This window comes from Lagenorhynchus albirostris, chromosome 9, assembly GCF_949774975.1.
Source record: "Lagenorhynchus albirostris chromosome 9, mLagAlb1.1, whole genome shotgun sequence".
NCBI lineage: Eukaryota > Metazoa > Chordata > Mammalia > Artiodactyla > Delphinidae > Lagenorhynchus > Lagenorhynchus albirostris.
The window spans coordinates 94,463,422-94,475,818 of NC_083103.1; the positions used below are offsets into that span (position 1 = coordinate 94,463,422).

The 12,397-nt window shown below is 42.0% G+C and overlaps 1 protein-coding gene across 1 annotated transcript in view; it reads left to right on the forward strand.

Annotated features, from left to right (window-relative positions):
• The first annotated feature begins 391 nt into the window (after positions 1-391).
• Positions 392-12,397, forward strand: part of UBE4A (ubiquitination factor E4A) — a 33,845-nt gene continuing 21,839 nt past the window's right edge. Inside the window, exons 1-4 of the mRNA XM_060160481.1 lie at positions 392-476; positions 5,407-5,568; positions 10,668-10,841; positions 11,448-11,560. Of these exons, the coding sequence (XP_060016464.1) occupies positions 5,448-5,568; positions 10,668-10,841; positions 11,448-11,560 (408 nt within the window). The 5' untranslated portion in view covers positions 392-476; positions 5,407-5,447. The remainder of the gene's footprint in view (positions 477-5,406; positions 5,569-10,667; positions 10,842-11,447; positions 11,561-12,397) is intronic.

Here is a 12,397-nt window from a genome sequence, read left to right on the forward strand (position 1 = left end):
TTAATGCTACTGTTATTACTTCATAGATAATAATTATCTATGAAGAGTTACAGAAGCTGTTTCAAAAAGGCCTAAGATCGGTGGGACAATCAGCGTAAGTCCACAGAGGCCTTAGCAGTGCCAGGGTTCACCAACTCATACGTGCTGCTGATACATGGGTTTCCGAGAGCCGCATATGCCATTGAGCTCCACCACAATCCGCTCCCAACTCAACCTGACCCGCCCCCAATCCAACCCCAAATCCACTTCCGGCCACTTCCGCCCCGCCCAAACCAGTTAGCGCATGCGCAGTGGGGATGTTTGCGCGCCCTCTTCCAGCGCAGGGCGACACACCCAGCTTCCGGCGCCCAGATGAGATTCCACAAGGCCCGGCGCCTTGTCATGACGTTAGCTCCGGTTGCCGTGCTGAGTCGGAAGTGGGAACGCTTCGGCCGCTGAGATTCTGTCGCGTCGTCGCTGCTGGCCCTCAGGCTCTGGTAAGAGAGGATATAGCTGGAGGGGAGGGGATCGTTGAGTCTCCAATGGGATTTTTTTTCTCCTAGTCGAATGCCAGTCCAAACGTCTGCGCTCTTACCTCCTTCAAATGCCTTCTCCTGTGCTTTCCTAAACACTGTCTCCTTCATGAACTTCGACCCTGTCTGCCTTGGGAACCCCTACAGTGCTCCAGCTACTGGCATCTCTGCCCCTCTTTGCCATTTCCCTCCTGGAAAAGGCCGAATCCTGGCCTTGCATTATCTTTGGTTTTCTTTCTCTAGAACGTGCCCCGAGTGGGTGGGTCTCCCTCTGTGCCGCGAATCCCTTATGGAACCTGGAGGGACAAAATATAAAGAGTAGACAACAAATAGCTAGGTGCAAAAGAAGAGAAAATTAAGCACGAGTCGCAGTAGTCAAACCAGTCGAATCCGTATGGCAAGGTGTTGATATTTCTAAAGGCAAGTGATCAGTTCACCACTCAAAACTCCCCCGGCACTCTGCTTCTTGCTCCATCAGCACTTGGGTTTAGAAGACATTTCTAAAATTGAGTAACCAGAGCTTAGGAGCTTATACTTGATGGGTCTTCTCTTTGGATTCAGTTTTTCACTCCCAGAACAAGGATATGTTTAGTCTCACTGCCTTGGTCTGTTTTGGTCTCACATGGGAGCCGTCCTGAGATAAAATGGGGCCCAGGAAGGAATGCTGTGTGCTTTGCGACTTGATGAGATCCTTCTAGCTTGCTGATGTGATGGAATGATCTGTTGCCACAACGAAGGCCTGAACGTGTAACAATGAAAACATTTTTTAAATTCCTTTTTTTGGTTTGATCTATGTATTACTCACCAGGAAAGAGACCTTATGGAGTATAATTTAATAAAGCTTGATTTTTTAATAGATTTATTTATTTCATTTTGGGCTGCATTGGGTCCTCATTGCTGCACGTGGGCTTCCTCTAGTTGTGGCGAGTGGTGGCTACTCTTCGCTGCAGTGCGTGGGCCTCTCATTGCAGTGGCCTCCCCTGTTGTGGAGCACGGGCTCTAGGTGCACGGGCTCAGTAGTTGTGGCTCACGGGCTCTAGAATACAAACTCAGTAGTTGAAGCGCACGGGCTTAGTTGCTCCGTGGCATGTGGGATCCTCCCAGACCAGGGCTCGAACCCATGTCCCCTGCATTGACAGGCAGATTCTCAACCACTGCGCCACCAGGGAAACCCTAAAGCTTGATTTTGACAATCCTAGTTTTGTGAAGTATTCCAAGTATTTCTGTTTAAAAGGAATACCAAATCTGATGTTAAAACGTTTATGTGCTCACCTCTTTAAAAGCTGACAGTGCCCCTTAAGGGATTAGCAGTACTCTTTATAAACAAAAGAGTGACTCAGGGGAGGGTGAGAGGATTTTGTAGGACTGGAGATAGACAGCATTTATAAATGTAGAGTCTTGCAGCATACGTATAAGAGGGAAACATGGGGCTTCCCTGGTGGCGCAGTGGTTGAGAGTCCGCCTGCCGATGCAGGGGACACGGGTTCATGCCCCGGTCCGGGAAGATCCCACATGCCGCAGAGTGGCTGGGCCCATGAGCCATGGCCACTGAGCCTGCGCGTCCGGAGCCTGTGCTCCGCGGCGGGAGAGGCCACAGCAGTGAGAGGCTCGTGTACCACACACACAAAAAAAAGAGGGAAGCGTGTTTTTAAAGGGGACATATTTGGGGAATTCCCTGGTGGTCCAGTGGTTAGGACCACGGTGCTTTCACTGCAGAGGGCTCAGGTTCAATCGCTGGTCGAGGAACTAAGATCCTGCAAGCCGTGCAGCCAAAAGTAAATAAATAAATAAAGAGGACGTCTTTTAAAAATCAAATCCAAAAACATCTAAGGATTGGTGGTTATATTGATTGGTTATTTGCCAAAGGCTGACAACAGGATAGTACTTTATCTTTGTATGGCAGTTGAAAGTAGGAGATTATAAATTCCTGATGACATTGAATACTAAACAAAATATCAAGGTTCCATTTTATCAGACCTTTCTTTTGGAGTGGGTACTCTTTTTACATTTGTGTGATCATTGAACAAATCTAAACTGACATCTCCACAAAGGTTCCCATCAAGTGATCAGTCCTCCTTTTTCCTGTAAAATTTTCCTGGTTGCACAGTGTTAGCTATTTTTCTATGAAAATAGTTTTTGCACTATTACTTCAAATAGATTTTAAGTACATATGAGAAAGTTGAGCTTAGTGAGGTCGGCAAAGTTCTTTTTGTTTTTCAAAAAGACAGCATAGATGACAACAGAGATTTATTTCCATTCTCTATTCTACACGTTCTGAGATATCAAAGAGCCACAAGTGTCTGGCCCAATAGTTTGACCTTCCACTGCAACCCAGGACAAACAGTAAAACCCTTACCTTGAAGTAGGATTATGGGTGCTGCTATTGATTACAAGAAGGTCAGGAGTAATTACATGTAAGATTGAATCATTCAATACATATTTGTTTGGGATTTTGTGATTACGGACTATGCCAGGTACAGAAGAAAAAAATAATCAGATATGAACCTGTGTTCAAATTGCTTACCTTCTAGTAAGATAGAAGATCTACATTAGGAATACAGTGTAGAAAGTTATAAATCCTGTTAATATAGGTAAAACGTAGTGGGAAGCTGGCTTTATATACTGCAACAGTATATTATTGAAAGGAGGAAATAATGCCGTTTGTGATGATAAATCCTCTTTATCTCTCTTGGTAGTCTTAAGAGCCTGTGTCCTATGTTCTGATTCTTAGCTTTCAACTCACTTCCTTTCTGCATTGATGGTACAAGTGATGCATTTCCTTTGTACTAATCTGCACTCTTTTCAGTTGTATTGGCTTCCACGATGTAGGGAAATCTACTGGCTTTTTTATAACTGAGGAGACTCTTTCCATCTCACATCTCTCTTCCTACATGTTGGCTTAGTTTTAGGCTAGGCCTTCTCTAGATGGTAGAAAGATGGCAACTCCAGTTTCCTATCTTACTAGCCTAACAACCCAAGCAGGAAAAAAGAGTCCCCTTTTCTGTAGATTTAGCCAAAGGCCTGTAGCTGGTGTTCATTGATTCTGTTAGGCCTTGCTAGGGTCTTGTGCCCACTCCTGAATCAGTCACTTTGGACAGAGAATACTGTATTCTTGTGGGCCAGGCCAGATTCATCTGCCCATTTCTAGAGCTAATGGGTAAGGTCATCCCCTTCTGTACACATGGACCAGGAATGGGTTGGATCCCCAAAAGAAAAATGTGGGTGTCATGTTGAAAAAAGAGGTTGATATTTTGCAGAAAGAAAAATAACTAGAGCTCACTACACTTTTTGCATTCCTCTGGGTACCTTAGAATAGAGGTAGGGTGGTGGTCAGCTAACAGTGACACTATTCTTGGTGCCTCTACATGAATTAGGGGCAATAATTAAGCTTGTGCAATGTTTAAATGGGAGGAAAGACCTCTCAAGGATTGTTAATTCCAACACTAAATATGCTGTCTTTCTTTTCTGCATTATTAAGCTCAACTAAACTATACATAGTAGAAAGTAAAATACACAGAGCAACATCTAACAGTTCAGTTCCTTGAAGCAGTAAAGCCCAGCACCATGCTGAGACGAGATTAGACTGTCTGCCTGAGTCATTACAGCTCAGTAGCCATTAGCTCTTATGCAGAAAGCACGACAGAGGAGCATGAAGCAACTGGTAGAGATGCCTCAGAAGTGTCAAAAAGTGATAGTCTCTCTTCCTCCAAAAAATAAGGGTAACTTTTCTGACTTGCATTAGCTTTTGTTAATAGGATTCTGTAAGGAGTCTTAATTAATTAAAGGTAGACCGAACGTTCTTTTTTTTCTCCCACATTTGTGTCCCTGACCCCAACTCCTTCTAAGGCCTCTGTCCTTGTAGCAGTTCAGCATCCTTGTAAGCAGAATATTCATACCCTTTGTCTCTTCTCACCCTTTTCAGGGTTGTATTTCTGTGCTTTGGCCTTAAAATTTCAGAAAGGGGAGAAAGCCTTTCAGGGAGCTCTGCTCATCCCGTTGTGCCACTGAGTCCCCTTGGCGCTTGGATGAGGAAATGTAATCAGAAGAGTGCAAATGCAGGCTCAGTCAGCTCCTTTAAATACCTTTGAGGTATATATCTATTTCATATTATACATTAGGAATTTGTGTTTCTTCAGTATTGTAAAGTCAGATAAATAGGGAAAGTTAAATATAGAATTAAGCAGAGACCATTTAGTTTTTAGAGGAAAAAATATCAGTAGTCATAAGCCTAGAAGTAGAGATAGATTGCTTAATAGAGATTTAAAACCCACGATATGCTGCTAATCTGATTCCTGTCCTGGTTTGCAATTCCACATCTGACATACAGACTTACATTTAGTTTCTGTGTAGCTGAGGAATTCCCAGCTCCAACTCTTAAGTCACAAAAGCCTGTGCAAGCACCACCTTATGCTCGTGGTGAATGAGAACTAGCCGACCAGCCTAGGGATTTATGGGAGATCCATAGTTTTTGTCATATTATTTTTAAGTGCCACATTGTTGTTACAATTAGTAGCTGAGTTTCCTCTTTGACTTCAATAATTCTTTCCCCGCGTACCACAAAAAAAAAAAAAAAAAAGTTACACAATAATTCTTTCTATTTAATCTATTTTTTAAAGGTATAGTAAATAGAAACATGTCAATAGATAAATGCATTCCAGCTGAACATTTTTTAAGCTTTTTGGTTTTAGCCACCCCCAAATCAAGTCAACTTGTCCAGTTGGTAGGTTTTTAACCATTTTGCCAAAAATTGTCTTGAATCTTGGAATAGGAGTTGGCAAGTCTTACCCAAACCCTTTTAAAATGTATTCAAGAAATGAGAGAAGAAACAACTATGATAATATCATAACTGTTGTGTTATCTGCCCTTCGGCGTCTAATACCTGTCCTTTCTATAGCCCCTCCCCCTAGGTCTGGATGGAGGATACTTTAAAGTGAAATGACAGACCAGGAGAATAACAACAACATCTCAAGTAACCCCTTTGCTGCTCTTTTTGGCTCCCTGGCTGATGCCAAGCAGTTTGCAGCAATCCAAAAAGAGCAGCTGAAGCAGCAATCTGGTAAGTGGACGAGCCAGTAGCAGCAGATGAGATGACCTAGAATGGGGTCTTCCCAACTTAAGTATTCTTTGGGTCCTTAATTGCAACTAGAATTTAAGTTTAGGGCAGAAGGGGTTTTTTTGTTCACATTTGTTGTTTGTTTTGTTTTGGGTTCTTCTCCCTGTCCTATCCCCTGCATAAAGAAGAGACCAGATGACAGGTGGTTCCAGAGTGACACATGCCAGTCATGATCCCAAAGCTGTGAAGCTCTTTTATATTAAACATCACCTAGTGAAAGATACTTAACCAGGATACTAGTTTGTTTTAACATAGGAAACTGAGGTTATAGGCGAAGGTGTGGAAAGCAAGTCACACGCAGCTGTAGAAAGCAGATTTGTTGAAGGAAGAATTATAAAAGCTTTTTGGCCTGTAGAGAAATAAATGAGATTTGTTCTTAAGCCAAGTGCTTCAGAGTCTATCTCAAGCAGAACGCTTCTTTCGCTCCATAGAGTGGCCAACTTTCATAACTTACTGCTTTCAGAACAGACATCTAGGAAAATCTGATCCTTAACCTTAATGTGAAAAAAATTAGGATAATATCTTACTAATCAGAAAAATGATTTTCCTCATCTGGGACCAAAATTAACATCAAGTCTACCTCCCTCCTATAAGGTAACATATGGACTAAAAGAAGTAGGATGCTGTCTCTCAAATATATTAGTCTTCTGAGGGTATTCACAATCTTACAAGCCAGAAATTGCTCCCCTTCTCCTTCCTCCAAAAAGAATAATAGTGTTATTGTTTTTAGGAAAGGAGAAATGTTTATATTTTCCCTTTATTTTGTTTATTTCAGAAGTATTCCAATATGTAGCTAAGTTGTGGCCTTACTCTTTGATTAGGATTGGATAAAAAGGAGGTCAGGGGACTTCCCTGGTGGCACAGTGGTTAAGAATCTGCCTGCCAATGCAGGGGACACAGGTTCAAGCCCTGGTCCAGGAAGATCCCACATGTCGCGGAGCAACTAAGCCCATGCACCACAACTACTGAGCCTGTGCTCTGGAGTCTGTGAGCCACAACTACTGAGCCTGCGTGCTGCAACTACTGAAACCTGCACGCCTAGAGCCCATGCTCTGCAACAAGAGAAGCCACCGCGATGAGAAGCCCGCGCACCACAACGAAGAGTAGCCCCTGCTCACCACAGGTAGAGAAAGCCCACGCACAGCAACGAAGACCCAACACAGCCAAAAATAAATCTTAAAAAATTTTTTAAAAAAGAAGAAAAAGAAAAAGGAGATCAGGGGAAGACACATGAGTAGTAGACAAAGTGATGGATGAAACAAGGGAGAAATACATGTAATGCTGACTTTTTTAATGTGATAGAAATAGGCAGCTCTGAGTCTCCATCTCTGAAAACTTCCCCAGATTTCTAAAATACAGGATGAGAATGGGAAACCTTGGATTAAGAGATTGTAGGAGAGAATGGAGAGTGAGGAGTTGGAAAAATAGGAAATGAGAAAATAAAGTTTTTAAGTATGTGGTTGAGGGAAATTTTGCTAATCAGCACCTATTACTCTTGGAATTCAAAAGGGAATAGAGTGGTATAGGAATAGAGTGACAGAACGCTCATCCTTCTGGCTATAAACAGACATAAGGCTGGCTAGGGTTGGGAGCATTGCAGCCATCAAGCAGTGGGGACAAATCAGGTGCATGCCCTTCTGTTACTATTTTGGCACCTCATCATCTTTGTTTACAGTGAATTTGTCAGGCCACCTGATCTAACCTGTTTTCCACCAGCAGTTAGTACTCTACCAAAACCTTTGGCCTCTTTTATTGAGCTTCACTTTTACAAAAGTCACCACAGTGAAGCAACTCTTGCTTCTTTTTGTTTTTAAGATATTTTATTTTATTTATTATTATTTTTTAAAAATAATTTATTTGGCTGTGTCAGGTCTTAGTTGCGGCATACAGGATCTTCATTGCAGTGTGAGGGCTTCTCTCTAGTTGTGGTACACAGGCTCCAGAGCGCACAGGCCTCAATAGTTGCAGCACACAGGCTCTCTAGTTGTGGGGCACAGGCTCTAGAGCACGGGCTTAGTTGCCCCGCAGCATGTGGGATCTTAGTTCCCTGAACAGGGATCGAACCAGTGTCCCCTGCATTCAAAGGAGGATTCTTTTTTTTTTTTTAAATAAATTTATTTATTTATTTTTGGCTGCGTTGGGTCTCCGTTGCTGCGCACAGTCTTTCTCTAGTTGTGGCAAGCGGGGGCTACTCTTCACTGAGGTGCGCAGGCTTCTCATTGCAGTGGCTTCCCTTGTTGTGGAGCACGGGCTCTAGGCTCTTGAGCTTCAGTAGTTGCAGCACGTGGGCTCAGTAGTTGTGGCTCACAGGCTTAGTTGCTCCACGGCATGTGGGATCTTCCCGGACCAGGGTTCGAACCCATGTCCCCTTCATTGGCAGGCAGATTCTCAACCACCGCGCCACCAGGGAAGCCCCTCGAAGGCAGATTCTTAACCACTGGACCACCAGGGAAATCCCACAACTCTTGCTTCTGCGAGTTTTGCCTGGACTTTTAGAGTTAACTGCTTTGTCAGTAGAGGAGAAAAGCAGATGCAGACTTGTGTGTAGCTTTTAATGAACAACCTACTTATATACCCCTTTAGCATGAGTGCCATTCTGAGAAGCTCTTGTAAGTTGCTTTATAAAAAATAAAAGGATACAATCAATAAGAAAAAAGTAATTCATTGGAAAAACAACAAAAGTTAGGAACAGGGACTTCCCTAGTGGTCCAGTGGTTAAGACTCCACATGCTCCCAGTGCAGGGGGCATGGGTTCAATGCCTGGTTGGGGAACTAAGATCCCACATGCCATGCCACACAGTACAACTAAAAATAAGTTAGAAATGATTTATATATGATAATCAAGTTACTTTAAAAATCCAGTCTCTGGTTTCTCAGGTGGTACAGTGGTTAAGAATCCGCCTGCCAATACAGGGGACAGGGGTTCGAGCCCTGGTCTGGGAAGATCCCACATGCTGCAGAGCAACTAAGCCTGTGTGCCACAACTACTGAGCCTGCGCCCTAGAGCCCTTGAGCCACAACTACTAAAGCCCATGCGCCTAGAGCCCGTGCTCCACAACAAGAGAAGCCACCACAGTGAGAAGCCTGTGCACCGCAACGAAGAGTAGCCCCTGCTCGCCTCAACTAGAGAAAAGCCTGCGTGCAGCAACAAAGACCCAATGCAGCCAAAAAAAATAAATCCAGTCTCACTAATAATTAGAGAAATGCTCATTAAAAGAACAATTAGGATAGTTTTTAGTCTATGAAGTTTTGTTTTTTGTTTTTTTGGCTGCGTTGGGTCTTCGTTGCTGTGCGCAGTCAGTCTTTCTTTAGTTGCGGTGAGCGGGGACTACTCTTCATTGCAATGCGTGGGCTTCTCATCACGGTGGCTTCTCTTGTTGTAGAGCACGGGCTCTAGGCGCACAGGCTTCAGTAGCTGTGGCACATGGGCTTAGTAGTTGTGGCTTGTGGGCTCTAGCGCGCAGGCTCAGTAGTTGTGGCGCACGGACTTAGTTGCTTCGTGGCACGTGGGATCTTCCCAGACCAGGGCTTGAATCCGTGTCCCCTGCATTGGCAGGTGGATTCTTAACCACTGCACCACCAGGGAAGCCCCAAGCCATATTTAATATAATTAAAGGCATACTGATCTATTGGGTAATTCTTTGCCCACTAGGATTCTGTAGGGAAGATAGTGTTGCTACTATTGGCATTTTGGAATACAATTAATTATGAGTACAAAGAATAAAACTTTTGGTTTTTAAAATGTGGTAGGTTTTATAGCCAGGGATTTCAGAATTCTGTATTTAAAATGTTTCCTGATATAACTCAATAGCAGAAAATATAAACAGTCCAATTTAAAAATGGGCACAGGATCTGAATAAACATTTTTCCAAAGACAACATACAGATGGCCAACAGGTACATTAAAAGGTGCCCTAATCTATGGAAAAAAAACCATCATTAATTGGGGAAATGTAAATCAAAACCACCTCACACCTCTTAGAATGGCTATTATCAAAAAGACAAGAAATAACAAGTGTTGGCAAGGATGTGGAGAAAAGGGAATTCTTGTGCACTGTTGCTGGGATTGTAAATTGGTGCAGGCACTATGGAAACTAGAATGGAGATTCATAAAAAAAATAAATATAGAACTACCATATGATTCAGCAATTCCACTTCTGGGTATTTATCCAAAGAAAACAAAAACACTAATTCAAGAAGATATATGCACCCCCATGTTCATTGCATCAGTATACAATAACCAGGATGTGAAAACATCCTAAGTGTCCATCAACGGATGAATAAAGAAAACGATGTAATTACACACAAGCACGCACATACATGCACACACACACGAATATTATTCAGCCATAAATAAAAAAGAAATATTGCCATTTGCAACAACAGGTGGACAGTGGTTGGACCTTGAGGGCGTTATGCTGAGGGATATAAGTCAGAAAGACGAATACCATATGATCTCACTTATGTGGAATATTTAAAAAAAAAAAAAAAAAACAAGCTGATAGATACAGAGAATAGATTGGTGGTTGCCAGAGGCAGGGGGTGGGGGGGAAGGACAAAATAGGTGAAGGGTTTCAAAAGGTACAAATTTCCAGTTATAAAATAAAGAATCCATGGGGATGCAATGAACAGCATGGTGACCATAGTTAACAGTACTGTATTGTGTATTTCAAAGTTGTTAAGAAAGTCGATCTTAATAATTCTTATCACAAGAAAAAAATTTGTAGCTATGTAGGGTGACAGACGTTAACTAGATTTATTGTAGTGATCATATAACAATGACAATATATAATATATATATAGTTATATAACAATAGCAATAGATATAAATATCGAATCATTATGTTGTGCACCTGAAACTAATATGTCAATGATACCTTAATTTAAAAAAAAAAAGATGTTGCCTGACTTGAGATGTTCACTAATTAGATAGTTAACTTAACACCCCAAATTATCCTCCTCTTGGTTACATTTATTACATGTGTACTTGGTTTTCTCTTAAAGAGAGCATTGTAACTGTTAACGACTTACATCTTCTGGCAGATGAACTCCCAGCCAGCCCAGATGACTCAGATAATAGTGTGTCAGAGAGCCTGGATGAATTTGATTACTCTGTGGCTGAGATTAGCCGCTCATTCCGTTCACAGCAGGAAATATGTGAGCAACTCAACATCAATCACATGATCCAAAGGATCTTCCTCATCACTCTGGACAACAGTGAGTTTCATCTTTGCAGCTAGTGTATTTATTACTCTGCCCTTCCTGCTTGGGCTAGGGACTTGCTCCTAGAAACTTATTGTATCTGATGGTTAAACAAACCCATCATACTCCCTGGAACACAGGGTTTATATTTCAAGGAAGCTTTTAATGTGACCTAAAGCAGAATTTTGACACAGATACAACTTTCATTTCTATTTTGATACTGACTGGGCCATGTAGCTACTGCCTTTACTACCTTGAAAGGGAAATGGGAATGGTAGCTAAATCCATTTTCTTCTCAGAGGTGACCTAAACATTTAGATGAAAGCCCCAAGAAGGGTCAGATAGTGTTTCCCCTCTGTGCCCTATCTGTAGTTAAACCCCAGAATTAGTGCTGATGTCTGGGATTTACTCTTCAAATGTCATGGTGTTAGGTTTATAACAAAGCACATACTCTTCGAGGGGTAAAAATGATTTAAATCTTTAGATACTGCTCCGTGTGGCAAGATCATTCTGATATTACCTGAGTCAAACTTGGGGTTCAAGAGAAATGCCATCAAGATCAGTTGTCTGTATAAGACAGAAGCATTATCCTTAATTTACCAGATTAAAACCATTTCCCAGGTGACCCAAGCCTGAAAAGTGGGAATGGCATCCCCAACCGTTGTGTGTATTTGGAAGAAATGGCAGTAGACCTGGAAGATCAAGACTGGCTTGATATGAACAACGTAGAGCAGGTACCATTCTTACATTCCTTACATGTGGCTTCAGGAAAAATTAGCCTTGCAGCTGAACTCTGCTCACCTCTCTCCAACCATGGCTTTGCTTAGCTCCATCTCTTACATTGTTTGTGGTGTTCCTCTTTTGGAATCTTCTCATCTACCACGGTCCCATGTCCAAATCTACCTATCCTTTAAGACCTAGTTAAAATGCCATCCTGTTTACAAAGTTTTGCCAAGTAGGAGTTATTTTCTCCTCTGGGCTCTGGCAGTAATCTCCATGCATCTCTTATGGGAATTGTCTCTTTCTGTCTCATGTCTTGGCTTCTTTATGAACCTGTCTTCTCTCTCCCGTAGACACTAATATTTATCAAGGCCAAGGTCCATCTCTTTTTTTATTTCTTTTCCAAAATCAAAACAATGCATTTTACCTTACAGGTGCCTAATTAACATTAAAGGAATAAAAGTTTGATGGGGAAGACTTGACAACTTGTAGTTTAACTTCATAATTGGGTTGGCCAAAAAGTTTATTCGGGTTTTTCTGGACAGTGGTGTGGGAAAACCCAAACGAACTTTTTGGCCAACCCAGTACATTTAAACTGTGTTTATATAAGTCTGAGTGAGGTCAGCAATGATGCAGAGTAGTAGATTTCACATATGAGTTTAATCTCCAATTCTCCACACCATTCAACAAATATTCTTTTAATGCTTACTCTGTGCTAGGGGCTATGCTAGACACTTAAGCTTGCTTTAGGATAACTACATAAACAATTAAATTTGTATATGTAATATTTTCTAAAGTAATGATACACTGAGCCCTTTTTTCCCCATTTGTTCTACGTTCTGTGATTCTTA